Raw genomic sequence first — 17452 nt, 5'->3', positions numbered from 1 at the left:
AGGAAACCTGCATGAAAATGGATCAATTATGGAAGGCCTACTTAGAGTAACTAAATAACTCTCTATACAGTAGTTTCTATATACAAACCACTTGAAGGCTATTAAAAGATAGAGGTTCACTTCCAAATGTCAGTTTCACTGTTAGAAATGTTATCAGGAAACTTCAGTAAAGGGATATGGTGGAAGCTCAGATGAACAAAGCTTTAAGACCATCACACAAACCTCTCACATGAGTGCCAAATATCTGCAGGACAGTGTAGCTGACACAGCAGTGGTAATGATCTGCTTTTAGATTAGTCTGGTTACTGCAGGGGTTTTATTTTGGATGCTTTACAATTGTAATAGACACAAGGGTGAAGTGAAGTAAGTCTACTAAACCAAAGGTCCTAATAGTTTATCTATTTCGTCATTTACTCCAATCAGGCCTGCGACAGCAGTCACATGTCTCTGGGTCCAGTACTAAGAGAGGATCCTCTTGATTGTGTGGAGTTCATTCTGTATTTGTTTAATGGACCAACTCAGGAGTTTTTACCTGTTAGAGCTCTGACCTGTCCTGTTTGATTAGTCATTGTGCTGATAACGCCTTTATGGTGCAATAAATACAAATAACACAGCAAAAAAACAAACAACCTTTGTTCCTGTTTTTGGAATTTTATCTTTTTTTTCTGGTTTGTGTTTAGTGTGAAAACACCCTCTCAGACAGCAATAAAAGAAAGCAGCTCCAACTCTCTGCAGGAATCCTGTACAAAGAAGCTTCAGCAGCTCTTCATCAAAGGTTGAGACTTAAAGCTCCAACATGATCTTGCTCCTCTTCCTGTTCAGTCTGACTCTGGGTGCTCCTTCTGATGGAAGTGAAGTGAAGCTAAAACTTGGTAACCAACCCAAATTCTAAATCTTCCCTTCCCTCCTTTATTTCAGCTTTATGTGTGTGTGTGCATTTATTATCTTAATTACATTTTAGTCAAACACATAGATTTTTTTCTGCATGTCAGATTGGTTCTACTATACTGTAGAGTTATGATAAAGACCTGCTTGTAAACATAATAAGAGCAGCTGCATGTTTTAACTTTCACCGTGTCAGCTGTGCAGACATGCTTTTCTGATATTCTTTAGTGGGTACATCAAAGAAAAAATGTCAGTCACACTGACAAAAACAGTTATTAGTTTGTATTTCATCAAGTTCTGACTGTGTCTGTGTCTTCTTCAGATGACCACAGAGTTCAACTACTGCAAGAAAGCTGTCCCATGTTCTGGTACAGCTTCAATGGCCGCTGCTACAAATATGTGGCCACACACATGAGCTGGGCTGATGCAGAGCTCTACTGTGTGTCACAGCGAGCCAACCTGGTGTCTATCCACAGTGAGGAGGAAGAGGAGTTTGTTAAATCATTAATTAAGAACTTTGACCTCGCTGAGGGATGGACCTGGATTGGACTGAGTGACATTCATAAAGAAGGCAGATGGATGTGGTCTGATGGTTCCGCTGTGAATTTCACCTACTGGCATGCAGGACAACCAGACAATTATGCAACAAATGAACACTGTGGTCACACTAACGTGTTTGAAGCAAAGAAGTGGAATGATCACCAGTGTTCTCTCAATTTAGCTTCTGTTTGTGCAACACGAATAACCTGCCCTTAGAAACTCTGAGGTTACAGGGCTCGTGACAAAACATTCAAGCACGTATCTGGTGTCACAGACATGCGCTTGCATGTTTCATCAGCACGCATTTAATACTTTAGATAGGGATGAATACAGAAAATACACCTCCTCACTGATCTTCCCAGAATTGATTTTAACAATAAATTTTCCGTATTTGTAGAAACATGACAAATGTTTTGTTAGCTGTAGCTCAGGTCACCTACTAACTGGAAGGTTGGTGGTTCGATCCCAGTCTGCTCCAGTCTACATGTCAAATATTCTTGGGCAAGATACTAACCCCATGTTGCTCTCTGATGCATCCATCAGACTGTGAATGCTGTGTGAATGTTAGTTAGTAACAACTTAGGAAAAAGTGCTTGTGTGATTGGGTGAATGAACAAGTTGTATAAAGCGCTTTGAAATCTCAGAGTAGAAAAGCGCTCTGTAAGAACCAGTCCATTTACATGAACAATCAATCACTTCAACTCTGAGATGAAGAAATAAAATCCTTTAACCACCCTTTAAAGACTGTGTTATAAATTTTTTTATTCTTTTCCTCAAAACCTTACTGACCTCCATAAAGAAGGCAGATAGATGTGGTCTGATGGTTGTGCAGTAGATTTTGTCTACTGGGATGCAGGACAACCAGACAACTGACACAAAGAAGTGGTCTGACTGCATTTTACCTTCTGTTCGTGCAGTATGGATAAACTGCCCTCAGAAACTAAAATTTATATTTTCCCTGCACTGTCTATGCTGTCTGTCTTTAGTGTGTTTGTGCAAAAGTCACAAAATTCCACGAACCTCGATTTTCATAAATGTGGAATCAACCGCTGGCAGCTGCACTCAAAGGGAATATTTACTCATCGTTTCAATGTCAAAATTTATGAAAGCAAAGACTGTTTTTGGTGAACGAATAAATGGTTAAAACTGCTCTAAAGTAAAAGGAATGAAAAGCTGTAAATGAAAACTCATGATCAGTGCCTCCATTGTGTATCTGGGGTTACGAGACACGTCTGCAACATCAGTTACCACATTTCATCAGTAGTAGTTAATAAACACTAAGTATTAAAAAACAAACAAATGGAGATGATACACATCTACCTTTATCATTACCAGAAAAAACTCAAATCTAATTAAGATCTGTTGTTTGGTTTCATCCTAAAAAAAACACACACAGAAGTATATCACTGAGGAGGTGAGGAGAGAGGTACAGCAGTGAGTGTCTACAGCCACAGCTGTAAAGCTAACATCCAAAGAAGAGGTTTGACTGTTTTTCAGGAAACATACAAAGAGGACCACTTACTTACGGTATGCAAACATAGAGAATGTATACAGCAACTGGTCTACTTTTGCAACCTAAATGGGCTTGTAGCCAGTGTTAGCCACTGTGGCTGCCAGTAGTGATAAGGACTCCAACATCCATCCATCCATCCATTCGCTTCCGCTTCTCCTTTTCAGGGTCGCGGGGGGCGCTGGAGCCTATCCCAGCTGTCATGGGGCGAGAGGCGGGGTACACCCTGGACAGGTCGCCAGTCTGTCGCAGGGCCAACACACAAGGACAGACAACCATTCACACTCACATTCGCTCGCACATTCACACCTAGTGGCAATTTGGTTTATCCAATTAACCTATCCCCACAAGTTGCATGTCTTTGGACGGTGGGAGGAAGCCGGAGTACCCGGAGAGAAGACCTGTTTTCTATGAGCCTGGGCCACATAAACCAAACCACAATCGAGCCAGATATGGCATGCCATCACATAGACAGTGCCATCTATGCCAGGCCTGGCCCATATCTGGATGACACACGTCTAATCATGCCAGAAGTCAGCCAGCAGTGCCGGCTTGACACCAGATCCGGGCCATACCTGTCTGCTATGTGGGAGAGGACAAAGAGGCTATAGAAGAACAGGAAGAATGAAGCAGCAAATAGTGAAGTTAGGTGGAAAAACAAAAATAATTTTCACAAAGTAATTTTTCAAGTATTTCAAGGATGCTTTCAGTAGCAGCAGTAGTAGTAGTCATAAACGATATTGATTAATCAAACAGATCAGGCCAGAACTTACACAGGAAGAAAAAATCTCCTGAGCTTAGTAGTAAACAAACAGAGAACAAACTTCCTCCATGCAAGAGGATTTCTTTCTTTCTTTTTGTCTTTTCTTTTTTACATGCTTTAGTGAAAACTAAAGTGACAAGAGGTACACTTGAGAGACGTCAACAAGATCTTGAGTTAGCAGCCACAGACCACTGCTCTTTTCTTGTCTCTTCTTACTGATTTTTCTCTAGTTTTGCTTTTGTTAGTGTCTTTTTCATTGCTAGTAGCATGAAAATGTAGCTTTAGCTTTAGTTCATGATGAAAATGAAGTAAAGCTACAGCTTGGTAACTGTCCCACACTCTGGCTCCTCTTTTCCTTTAAATGCACTTTTATCACGTCCCCCCAACCAGGATGCAGTAAAAGGACTAGATGTTATAATCCCTGATGCATTGCTTCAAATGGAGAAAGTCTTGAGGGATTGCTGCTATGAGGAAAGGCACCCCAGAAACTTTACCAGCGGGACACATCGTTGTGTGCCTCAACTCCACAGGGTCTTTGGATAGAAAAGGGATACAAAAGGTGATAGAGAGAAGTAAGACAAAAGAGACAAGATAGTAGAGAGGAGAGCTGGAAGGGGGGGGCCTGATCTGGCATCCCACACCTCCCTGTCGGATCGGGCTGTAGGCTCTACCTCCCCAAGTCCCCAAGGGGAAAAGAGCAGAGGGGAGAATAACCTTTGTCAAAAAGGAAAGCTTAATATTAAAAGTATAGAGGTCATCTGTCTCCTGAATAGCTGGTTCCACAGTAGAGGAGCCTTTAGCTAGAAGGCTCTGTGTCCCATTCTACTTGAATTACCCTCAAAACCACAAGTAAACCAGCAGTCTGAGAGCGACGCACTTTATTGCTCTGGATTTAGCAGGGAGCCGATGGAGAGAAGCTAATATCTAATGTTTCTTTCTATTCTCTGAAGTACATGCAGAAAAGCAGCCTGACAGCAGGTCTCCCCTTTAGGATCTCAGCAGTACAGATCAGTTTTGTTTCAGTCACAAAAAAATTATGATCTTTTTCCTCTTCTTGTTTCTGTCTTCTTCAGATGACTGGGCAGTGAAGCTGCAGCATGGAAACTCTCTATGCTGGCTTGTACACGAGAGTTCTGGGACACTGAACATGGGACAGGATGGATGTGGTCTGATGGCTGTTTGGTACATTTTTTTTTAACTGGAAAACAGGTGGGCCAAACAATTACAGAGGAAAGGAAGACCGTGTTACAAACAACTATCATACAGCTAAGAAGTGAATTGACAGCAAATGCGCTGATAGTTTTGCGTCTGTATAAAACACAAAGTCTGTGCTTAGAAATTAAGATACTAATTCATCATGAACATGCTATGGTGACATGCATAAATGATGCTCTTTAATGTAAGGAATTTGATTGGTCTTTCTTTATGAGAGCAGCTACTTGCCTTGTCTTGTTACAACTGTCCTGTTTCTTTAATCGTTATGCTGAAAAGGTCTTTGATCAAACCATAAATATAGAATTACATCAAAAACAGTCACGTTCTCCTGGAAGTACCAAGAAACGTGACTGTTCAACAACTATTAACTTTTTGGCATGTGATGTTTTTTCTGGCTTCTGTTTAGTGTTATTGTGTACAATGGAAAACTTTGGTCCATGTGGCCAATGATGTCACACCAGGAGTGAAATCACCCTCTCAGGCAGCTATAAAAGAAAGCAGCTTCAGCTCTGCAGAAATCTGAACATCCTGTACAAAGAAGCTTCAGCAGCTCCTCATCATACTTTGAGACTTAAAGCTCCAACATGATCTTGCTCCTCTTCTTGTTCAGTCTGACTCTGGGTGCTCCTTCTGAGGCTCCGTCTGATGGCAGTGAAGTGAAGCTCCAACTGCTCTTTTCTCTATATTTACCTTTATGTGTGTCTTTATTTATTTCACTGTGAGAACATGTTGTTCATGTTTCTGATGTTTCCGTTTCAGCAGATTCTGAGATACAAAATTCTTGGTGTTGAACTGTAGCATAGATTTTTTCCCAATGTCTATACTGTAGAGTTATGATAAAAAACTTGCTTGTAAACACAATAAGAGCAGCTTACTTCTCTGCATGTTTTAACTTTCACAGTGTCAACTGTGCAGATATACTTCTCTGATGTACTGGAGAGCCAAACAGTGGTGGAACAAATGAACACTGTGTTCACACTAACTATTCAAACTTAAAGAAGTGGAATGATCAGAAATGTTCTGTCAATTTACCTTCTGTTTGTGCAACACGGATAAACTGCCCTTAGAAACTGAAATGTACATTTAACCTGCACTGTTTATGTTATCTGTCTCTATGTGTTTGTGCAAAAGTCACAAAATTTCACCAGCCTTGATTTTCATGAATCTGGAATCAACAATTGGCATCTGGCAAGGGGATATTTACTCATCGCAAAGACTGTTGTTGACACATAAATAAATGATTAAAATAGCTCTGAATTAAAAGGAATGAAAAGTTATAATGAAAATTCATGAAAATTCATGATCAGTGCCTCCACTGTGTGTCTCTGGGGTTACGAGGCATGTGACAAAATGCAAGCACATGCCCGCAACATCAGTTACCCCAATTTCATCAGTACACAGTTATTGAAGCTGAGTATATCAAAAGGAGGCAAATGGAGAAAAGATACTTCTACCTTTATCATTACCAAAACTAACTCAAATCTTATTAAGATTTATTTATTAAGATTTATTTAATTCATTCATTAATTTATTCATTCTAAAAAGAAAACAAGACAGGAGTATATCAATGAGGAGGCCAGGAAAGAGGTACAACAGTGAGTGTCTACAGCCATCTGCAAAGTGAAAAAGTTAACGAAAAAAAAAAAAAGCTTTGAATGTTCTTCAGGAAATCTGGAGAACTTTTCCTGAAGACTGAAGTCATACCAAACATTGACTTTCAAGCTTCCCTCCCTCCTGCTTTAACAGCAGCAGATTAAATGTGCACATCTAACCTTACTGCACAAAGAGATTACTTGTTTTTATTTAAAGTGTTGTACATTTCGTCATAGATTTGTTCCTCGTGCATTAGGTTTTATTGAAGTTATCATCTTGTTTTTGTCAGGAAAAAAAAGGTTGTTGACGGTGTGTTGATGCTTTTCTATAGTCCTGTCCAGCTCGTCTCAGGTAACAGCCTTTCTCCTGGTACCTCCTACACACTCTTGAGACTGTGCCTGGGACTCACAGCAGACCTTCTTGCAACAGCATGTATGGATGTGCTAACACTGACTTTCTGGCTGTAAACCTGTGTCCCTATTATTTGCCCAGAGAATTCACACACGCTGTTGTTGTCATTGTTTACATTCCTCCAATCTGACGCAGAGACTGTGAGTGATGTCATCCACTCCACTGTTGCTAAAGTGCAACAGTACCTACTGTATGGAAACAAAGAGAATGTACACAAAGTTGTCATTTGCCAAGTTCATTTGCACCAAAGCATGTGAAATGGATTCAAAATATTTATGCTTCCTAAATGGAAAGATTAGCAGGTAAACTTCAGAAAATGATGTTCATGAATCATACTGTGATGCTTCAGTGCTACCATACATTGTAGTTTATTTGATTTGTTTTTTTATTTAATGAGCTCCCAGAACTTCTTCTGTATTTTTACATGTTTATTTCTTACAATTTATGTCCAAAGAGTTGTGCTGACAGATTTTTTTCTATGTCATGTAGAAAAACAATATGTAACTTCTTCACACTGACAGAAAGGGGAGTTTAACTGGTCTGCCCCACTTAAGATCAAAGTGGGCTGTATGTGGCCCATGGTGTAAAATGAGTTTGGGGCTGGCTATAAATTGGGACCCATCAAGACCATCATGGCTCCTCCAGCTTCCAACCCGGCTGTGTCTTTGTGTATTGTGTCTGATAAAGTTTGTTTATCTATAAGGGCTAGAATAGTTATTTGTGTATATATTGTACATATTAGTTATTGCCAAATGAAGCTTTCTGAAGCATTGAAAGTGTCAAGGCTGGGGCGGCAGTCGTGTGGAGGTGAGAAAGGAGGATCCAAAAGCAGACAGCGGCGGAGGTGCAAGTGGGTTTTATTTAAGTGCACAATAACCAAGGTGTGGGCAGAACTGAACATAAACTTAAACTGGGAAAACTAATACAAAAGGAGGACATGGAGCGAGGAGCAGAGAGACACGGAGAAACACGGAATAACATTAAATACACGGAAGATTCACAGGGAAACACAGACGACGCGACGAGGAGCACAGGCAGACACACAGTATAAATACACACATCAGGTAATCAGGAAATGGCACACAGGAGGGGACACAGCTGGAACTAATGGACATACTGAGACACAGACCTACAAAGTAAAGCAGGAAACACACGGACTATTTTACAACACAAACGCGGGGACCCAAATGGAGCACAGAGGGAAGACACAGGTAGGGATAATAAACACGACGACCAAACCCAAAGAACTAATACAAAATCAGAATAAACTAGAAAAGGACCACGACAGAAAGTAGTGCTGAAAAAGGGTTCATGACTCGAAGCTTTTTAACACTGTCCTCTTTGGTGACATCTAGTGGTCAGAAATATGAAGAGCTAATTAAATGAATTTTTAAATGAAATTAAATGAACTGCTTCATTATCATTTCCCACTCTACAGACCTAATTTAACAGGTCGTGTTCAGTATCATTTGTCATTTCTGTCTGATATGGGGCTACCACTGTAGGTTTTGGGGTAAAAAAATTGTTTTCTCTATTTAATGAATAAATCAAATAGAAATAGAATTTGGCCCCCCACACCATCTGGTGTGGGGGGCCAGGAGAAGGAGCTGGCTGTATGCTTGTCTCCACCCCAGAGTAAACGGAAACATCTCTTGGATCTGGGGGCGGATTGCCCCTCTGGGGGTGATGGTACCTGGACTACCAAAAAGCACCACTGAACAACACAGGAAATCATTCCTGCCCGTGGCCATCTCCCTGTACAACTCCTCCATCTAATACACTGTAGACACTGCAATAGTTACACCCTTTTTGAAGACGCTATTTCTACTTTCCTGTAACATTCCTGTCAATATTCTTGATATTTATTTATAATCACCGCTGTTAATCCTTGAATATATTAGTGCTATTTTTAGATGTAAATCTGTAACATATTGTATCGTTTAATTAGTTTAGTCTGTTATTGACTGTACTGTAACCCACATAATTTTCTTAGGGAAGAGGCAGGGTACACCCTGGACAGATCGCCAGTCTCACAAAGGGCATGTTATTAGCAGTACAAGGATAAAGGTTTTTACCATTACTAGACAGTTTAACCGCATAAAATACAGACACTGTGTTTAGTGTTTCATCATTGAAAGAGGCATAAAAAGGGGCTCATACAAAAAATATACTGCAGTAGTTAGTTAGTTAGTTAGTTAGTTAGTTAGTTATAAGTGCAAAAACTTCATGTGTTGAGAGGTAGGAGAGAATAAACACTTTATTAACATTCAACCTGGTCTTAATTAACAACAATGCAAACAACTTTTCCAAGTCCCCACAGACTAAGAAGATTTTAAACTGTTTAAGCAAGAGATAGTTAACAACCATATCTATATTTTTTTTTTTACATTTTCTATATCTTTTCATCTGATTATGCAATGAAAGAATCATCATCATCATCATCATCATCTGACCCCTCAGCCTGAATGTAGCAAATAAACCAGGCAACATTTATGAGAAACTGCGCGACCTGGCAGGGACCATCTGAATGCCCTCCCCAGCTTTCTTAAGACTGTTTATGAATAAATAAACATTTTAATAGCACAATTTGTAAAATGCGTTACATAGTTATCTTACCAGGAGTTTTACTAATAATACATGGATTGCACAATTTTAAAATGTAGTAAATTGTCTGCTGTAAAGAACTTGTTGTGTTTTTTTTGGGGGGGGGGGGGTGTTTACACTGGATAAAAAAACAAACAATATTAATACTGGACATTTCTTGTAAATCACTGCAGTAATTTCAAGGCCAAAAGCAACTTTTACACACAGGTAAGAGAGTCCAGAGCATCACAGCAGATTCTTCAATCCATTCAAACAGCTCCAACTCCCCACAGAGAGCCATCCACTTCCACACCTCGGCCCAAATATCACTGTCTGTGCCCTGCTATGATTTAAACACACTTCATCGTGGAAGAAATAATTAACAGAAAGTATTTACATGACACTGTTATGAAAAAAAAATCTTCTTTGTACTTTAGGTCAACATTACATTGCAAGCAGCAACTGTCATCTCTACCTGTCTGTGAAACGTTCTCAGTGAATGGCATTGATGTGTTTTTTTTTTTTCCTTTAATAAAATTAATCAAAGAAGATTTGATTCTGGTTGTAATCCAGAGTATATTAATAAAACTGGTCTTAAGATATCTGCAAACTTTGTGACATCAAGTTGAATTTATAATAATATCATTTCCACTTGATAGAAATGACTTCTCGATGGAAAGTCAGAATATGCCTGTTAAGTTTTTTTTGTTTAGGTTTGTTAAATAAGAGAAAACAGTTTTCAGGTCAGAGCTGTGTTCATTAAAACTGTGGCATCACAGTATCACTCTTGTTATCTTGGTGTAATTGTGAGAGATTCTACTCTCCTCGGGAGACATCGCCAGCAATTGTTTTCAACAAAAACTTAACAACAACAACAACAACATTTTATTGGTAGTCTTCTACCTTCCCGTCAGAGGCGGAGCCAGACATTTTATAAACATTTTATGTTATCTCTAAAAGAACCCCAGCATTGTTGTTCGGCTTTTCATTTCGCCATTTGTTGATTCACTCGAAGAGCAAGTAACGTAATATGGGTAAAGTGATCAGTTTGATATCAATCTTTTGTGATACACAGTCATATTTATATTATTTGTACAGTACGAATGATTTGCTTTGGTACCTGGTCAAACTTAAGCTCTCCTCTGTCTGCCTGGCTGCACTTCTACAGCAAACTCGCAGGCAGCAGCTTCTCTCCCCTCGCTCACATGCGTAAGTGCTGTGCTCAGTCGGCTAGTGCCTGAGCTCGGACCATACTAAAATTAGAGGGAATTTACGACTGTGCGCTATGTGCTTCGAATATTGTGTGTAGTTTTTGTTTTATACAGTTGTCAGTCAGGCATCTAACTATGAAACAAATTACACTCCAAAAGACCCCGGGCTTCTGAAACAACAACCCGGGCTTAAGCCCAGTAAACCCCCCCCCGCTCGGCCGAAGCTTCCCATGAGGCAACCATGAGATTGCTTTGTGAGTTTAGATGAATGTGAAGTGTTACAGCCTGGAAACAGTCCTGTGTTCTGGTACAGCTTCAGTGGCCATTGCTGCAGTTATACAGCCAAATTTAAGACCTGGGCTGATGCAGAGCTGCACTGTGTGTCAGAGGGAGCCAACCTGGTGTCTATCCACAGTTTGGAAGGAAGTTTATTAAACTGCTACTCCAAAACTTTGATCCTGCTCATAAACACATCTGGACTGGAATCAGTGACTCAGTCAGGATGGATTTGGGTTAATGCATGTGAAGTCAGCTTTGTTCTTAGAAATGATGGAGAGCTGAGCAACAGAGTATATAATGAGCACTGTGTGCATTTCAACCAGGCCACAGACTTGTTATGTAACAACAACACATTTGAAAAAATTCTCTTGTGTTTGCTGAACTCTCGCACTGAGCAGCTTATTACTGATTTAACTCACTGATTTTACATCTGCTTTTCTGTGGTGATGATTAAGTGTGCTTAAGTACAAAAGTCTGAAAATTGTATTTTCATGCGTGCAAACAAGCCAAAAACATTTGGATAAAATCGCTGCACTATTTTTCCTAATTGAACAATAAAATAAAGATTTAATGTAAAGAGTGTAAACAAATCTATTCTATCCACTGTCCTTCATCATTATCATTCACATTCACAGGCAAAAATATTATTGTATCCTAAACAAATATCGGAGCATTCTGCAGTTAAGACAGAAGAGAAACAGATTTTAAACAAGTTTTATTAAATGTTTAAAAGGACAGTTTTAGATTTATCCCTTCAGCTGCAACCTTGATGGTTTTTAATGGGCTAAGAGCAAGGAAATAATACATGTAAAAAGACTTCAACTTATAAGCTCGTGCAAATTTGGTACAAGGTCAGAAAGTACCAATATGTGTCCTGTCAGGATCAGATATTAATAAATTACAGAAAATTAAAGTTGCTGTAAAACTGTTTGCATCCAACAGGTTAAAAATCAAGTAAATAAGCTGTATGTGTAATTCTATAGAATTTACATTTCTTACTGATTCTTAGGGAAAGATAAAGACTTCAGATGCCTTTAAAATCTCAGACCCTCCAACTGTCAGTTATCTTTCAAGCATCAACGCAAAAAAGAAAGAAATCCTCTTGCATGGAGGGAGTTTGTTGTCTTTCTGTTTACTAAAGCAGCTCTGGAGTCTCTTCTTTTCTCCTCCTGTAAAACCTCTGCCCTGTCTGTTTACTTAATCAATGCCTTTTATGACACAATAGAATATAATTGGACAGTAAAATCAGTCACAGTCACGTGTTGGTATTCGTTGGAATTCAATGGTCTTTTCTGGCTTGTGTTTAATGTTGTTTACAGTGGAGGGTTCTGGTCAGTTTGGCCAGTGATGTCACACCAGCAGTGAAAACACCCTCTCAGGCAGCTATAAAAGAAAGCAGCATGAACTCTTTGGAGGAATCCAGTACAAAGAAGCTTCAGCAGCTCCTCATCACACGTTGAGACTTAAAGCTCCAACATGATCTTGCTCCTCTTCTTGTTCGGTCTGGCTCTGGGTGCTCCTTCTGAGTCTCCTGATGAAAATCAAGTGAAGCACCAACTTGGTAACTGTCACACATTCTGACTCTTCCATCCCTTCCTTTATTTTAGCTTTATTTGTGTGTGTGTTTAATTTTCTTTTAATCACAATTTAGTCAAACACTCCAAAAACATGTTGTTTAGATTTCTCATATCTCTGTTTCAGCAGTCAGTGATACAAAATTCTTGGTGTTAGATTATTTTGTTTTGGATTTTTTTCCCTCCGTCACATTGGTTCAACTAGACCGTAAAGTTATGATAAAGACTTGCTAGTAAACATAATAAGAGCAGCTTATTTCTCTGCATGTTTTAACTTTGACAGTGTCAACTGTGCAGACATGCTTCTCTGATCTACCCTCTGAAAAATACATTTTTTCTAAAATGTCAGTCACACTGACAAAATTAGTTTGTATTTCATTAAGTTCTGACTGCTGTGTCTTCTTTAGATGACCACAGAGTTCAACTACTGCGTGAAAGCTGTCCCATGTTCTGGTACAGCTTCAATGGCCGCTGCTACAAATATGTGGCCACACACATGAGCTGGGCTGATGCAGAGCTCTACTGTGTGTCACAACGAGCCAACCTGGTGTCTATCCACAGCAACGAGGAAGAGGAGTTTGTTAAATCATTAATTAAGAACTTTGACCATGCTGAGCGATGGACCTGGATTGGACTGAGTGACCTCCATAAAGAAGGCAGATGGATGTGGTCTGATGGTTGTGCAGTGAGTTTCGTCTACTGGCATGCAGGACAACCAGACAACGGTGGAACAAATGAACACTGTGTTCACACCAACTTGTTGGACTTAAAGAAGTGGAATGATCGCACATGTTCGCTCATTTTACCTTCTGTTTGTGCAACACGGATAACTTGCCCTTAGAAACTAAAATGTGTATTTTCCCTGCATTGTACAGAAGCAAAAACTTTTTTGCACATGAATGTTTAAAATTGCTCCAAAGTAAAATGAATAAACAATTATACATGAAAATTCATCATCAGTGCCTCCACTGTTTAATTCTGAGGTTACAGGGCCCATGACAAAACATGCAAGCGTGTAACTGGTGTCACAGACATGCGCTTGCATGTTTCATCAGCATGCAGTTAGTATTTCAAATAGGGATGAATGCAGAAAATGCACCTCCTCATTGATCTTCCCAGAATAACCTAAAATCTTGTTTTGTACAGTTTTTCTCAATTGATTTGGCTGAATTATCACAGCAGATAAGTCTTCATGCAATTCTCAAAACAGTGAGGGCATTTTTTCATAACACTCAACTGGACAAAATACGTTGATTTTTAACAATAATTTTTCCACATTCGTCAAACTTTGATAAGCCTTTTCGTGGCTGTCGCTCAGGTGGTAGAGCAGGTCACCTACTAACCAGACAGTTGGTGGTTCAATCCCAGTCTGCCCCAATCTTCATGCCAAATATGTTAATTTTTTTCCTCAAAACCTTACTGACCTCCATAAAGAAGGCAGATAGATGTGGTCTGATGGTTGTGCAGTAGAATATGTCTACTGGGATCCAGGACAACCAGACAACTGACGCAAAGAAGTGGAATGACTACCCATGTTCTGTCATTTTACCTTCTGCGTGTGCAATATGGATAAACTGCCCTCAGAAACTAAAATTTACATTTAACCTGCACTGTTGATGCTGTCTGTCTTTAGTGTGTTTGTGCAAAAGTCACAAAATTCCACGAACCTTGATTTTCATAAATGTGGAAACAACCGCTGGCAGCTGCACTCAAAGGGAATATTTATTCATCGTTTCAATGTCAAAATTTATGAAAGCAAAGACTGTTTTTGGTGAACGAATAAATGGTTAAAACTGCTCTAAAGTAAAAGGAATGAAAAGCTGTAAATGAAAACTCATGATCAGTGCCTCCATTGTGTATCTGGGGTTACGAGACACGTCTGCAACATCAGTTACCACATTTCATCTGTAGTAGTTAATAAATACTAAGTATTACAAAAGGAGACAAATGGAGGTAATACACATCTACCTTTATCATTACCAGAAAAAACTCAAGTCTAGTTAAGATCTGTTGTTTGGCTTCATCCTAAAAAACACACACTGAGGTATATCACTGAGGAGGTGAGGAGAGAGGTACAGCAGTGAGTGCCTACAGCCACGGCCTGTAATGCTAACATTCAACGAAGAGGTTTGACTGTTCTTCAGGAAACATACAAAGAGGACCACTTACTTACGGTATGCAAACTTACGGTATGTATACAGCAACTGGTCTACTTTTGCAACCTAAATGGACTTTTAGCCAGTGTTAGCCACTGTAGCTGCCAGTAGTGATAAGGACTCCAAAAATAAAAGCAAAACTAGAGAAAATCAGTAAGAAAGGACTAGAAGAGAGCAACGGTTTGTAAAATCACTCCCTTCTTGATGATCTTTTTCCAGTTGTCAGTGTCATTTGCACCAAAGCATGTGAAATGGATTCACAATATTTATGCTTCCTAAATTGACATATTAGCAGATAAACTTTAGGAACTGATGTTTGTGACATTGAAATGACTTATACTGTGGTTCTTCAGTGCTACCATAAATGTTATTTTATTTAATTTATTTATTTTAAGGAGTGTATAAGTGGGTTCACTGGAAGAAAGGAATCCTCTTGCATGGAGAGGAGGAGGGGGTTTATTCAGTCTTTGTTTACTGGAGCAGCTCAGCAGTTTCTCCTTTTCTCTTATTGTTCTACCTCTGACCTGTAAGTTTGATTAATTATTATGTTGATAAGGCCTTTTATGATACAATAGATGTCCAACTATGGCCTTTTTCAAGCTTATGTTAAATATTCCCAGTGTTTTTCTCTCATTTGACTTAACTTCAGTAGTTATAATTATTATTATTTTATATACTTGCATCTATGGATTTTTTCTTATCTTTTCTTTTTTTTCATAAGAGAACTGGAGCAATAGATTTACGGCCAATATCAGGGACTCTGGAGGTGGCAAGAGAGACTTTAACCATAACCAGGGGTTAAAGTGGGCTGGAAGGATCCATAACTGTGATCTGGTTCCTTCAGTTGACGAGCAATTCAGTCTGATAGACAGATGAATGTGTATTACTGGGAATGAATGAATTTATTGTGTACTGCAGCCTGGTGGTGAGTCTACTGACAGAGACACTTGCTCGGTAAGAAGAAAATAAGACTTCTGACGGCTCGCTTATCTGTACACGATGTGCTGCTGAACTATGTTCTTCTGAAGTGGCTTGAAAAACAAACTGCAGAAACATATGTTTTTGGGGGTTTTTTTGCTATTCAGAGGTTGCATGAAAATACTATAACAGGCAGTTTTGTTCAGGCTAAGCTAGTTTATAGTGATGAACTGTGCTGGGCTGCTCCACTGCAGTTCTGTGGTGTTCATGGTCAATGTTAGGATGTACATCAAGGGTAAGAGACATGAATTTATATTTAAAGTGATGATACTGATTAGTTCAACACACCAAATTACCTTTTATACCAGCTTTATGGTCTCAAGGAAATTAGTTTGAGAAATATCTGTTTATATCTTGTTGAATTCAGTTGGCTAAATTCACAAAGAGCCGTGAACATTAGAAAAGTGCAGGTCAGTGGATAACAGTCGGAGATAACAGGGGCAAGTGGGGAATTTTATATACATATAGCTACTTTGGGTGGCTGTAGCTCAGGTGGTGGAGCAGATGATTTACTAATTGGAAGGATCTAGTTTGATCCCTGGCTGCTGCAGTCTACGTGCTAAATATCCTTGGCCAAGATAATAACCCCAAGTTGCTGTCTCATGCATCAACTGAAGTATGAGCGTGTGTGAATGTTCTGTCTTTGTTTATGAGAGCAGCTCTACTTGCTCCTTCCTGTTACAACTGTCGTCTTTCTTTAATCATTATGCTGAAAAGGCCTTTGATCAAACCATAAATATAGAATTACATCAAAAACAGTCACGTTCTCCTGGAAGTACCAAGAAAACGTGACTGTTCAACAACTATTAACTTTTTGGCATGTGATGTTTTTTCTGGCTTCTGTTTAGTGTTATTGTGTACAATGGAAAGCTTTGGTCCATGTGGCCAATGATGTCACACCAGCAGTGAAAACACACTCTCACTCAGCTATAAAAGAAAGCAGCTTCAACTCTGCAGAAATCTGAACATCCTGTACAAAGAAGCTTCAGCAGCTCCTCATCACATTTTGAGACTTAAAGCTCCAACATGATCTTGCTCCTCTTCTTGTTCGGTCTGGCTCTGGGTGCTCCTTCTGAGGCTCCTTCTGATGAAAATGAAGTGAAGCTCCAACTTGGTAACTGTCTCATATTCTGACTCCTCTTTTCTCTAATTTCTCCTTTATTTATGTCTTTTTTTTATTTCACTCCAAGAACATGTTGTTCATATTTCTGATGTTTCTATTTCAGCAGAGTCAATGATACAAAATTCTACAAAATTACCAATATCAGATGGGTTCTACTCTTGTTAATCTCGTTAAAGCCATAACCGCATTAACGTGGCAAATCTCCGTTAGCAAGTTATCGCGGATCGCCCCATCCGTGGGGCTGGATGGCACTAATGCATTAACGAGCTAACCGTGCTAAGACTTTGACACCTTGCACCTTCCCGCGTTGATGCGGCTATGCCATTAAAGTCATTTTAATGAGATTAACGCTGACAGTACTAGTTCTACTATACCACAGAGTTATGATAATGACTTGCTGGTAAACATAATAAGAGCAGCTTACTTCTCTGCATGCTTTAACTTTCACAGTGTCAACTGTGCAGACATGCTTGTCTGATGTGCCGTCTCTGAAGAATACCAAAGAAAAAAGTCTGTCACACTGACAAAAACATGATCCCTTTCATTCCTACTTTTTCATCAAGTTCTGACTGCTGTGTCTTCTTCAGATGACCACAGAGTCCAACTACTGCAAGAAAGCTGTCCCATGTTC

General features: G+C 39.4%; 1 protein-coding gene and 1 long non-coding RNA gene across 2 annotated transcripts; both read left to right on the top strand.

Moving 5' to 3' along the window:
- Positions 1-680: 680 nt before the first annotated feature.
- LOC116333644 (galactose-specific lectin nattectin-like) lies at positions 681-2167 on the top strand. The gene is made up of 2 exons (XM_031756879.2): positions 681-872; positions 1208-2167. Exons 1-2 carry the CDS (start codon positions 797-799, stop codon positions 1639-1641), a joined length of 510 nt encoding a protein of 169 aa, XP_031612739.2. The 5' UTR covers positions 681-796; the 3' UTR covers positions 1642-2167.
- Positions 2168-7787: 5620 nt separating this feature from the next.
- On the top strand, positions 7788-13506 carry LOC116333675. The gene is made up of 3 exons (XR_005609938.1): positions 7788-8128; positions 12310-12551; positions 12972-13506. It is a non-coding gene; the product is annotated as an uncharacterized LOC116333675 (long non-coding RNA).
- Positions 13507-17452: the final 3946 nt, after the last annotated feature.

The sequence above is a fragment of the Oreochromis aureus genome, linkage group 22 (assembly GCF_013358895.1).
Source record: "Oreochromis aureus strain Israel breed Guangdong linkage group 22, ZZ_aureus, whole genome shotgun sequence".
In the NCBI taxonomy this organism is placed as follows: domain Eukaryota; kingdom Metazoa; phylum Chordata; class Actinopteri; order Cichliformes; family Cichlidae; genus Oreochromis; species Oreochromis aureus.
The sequence above is the reverse complement of the archived record's forward strand: the minus strand, read 5'-3'. Positions and strand labels throughout refer to the sequence as shown.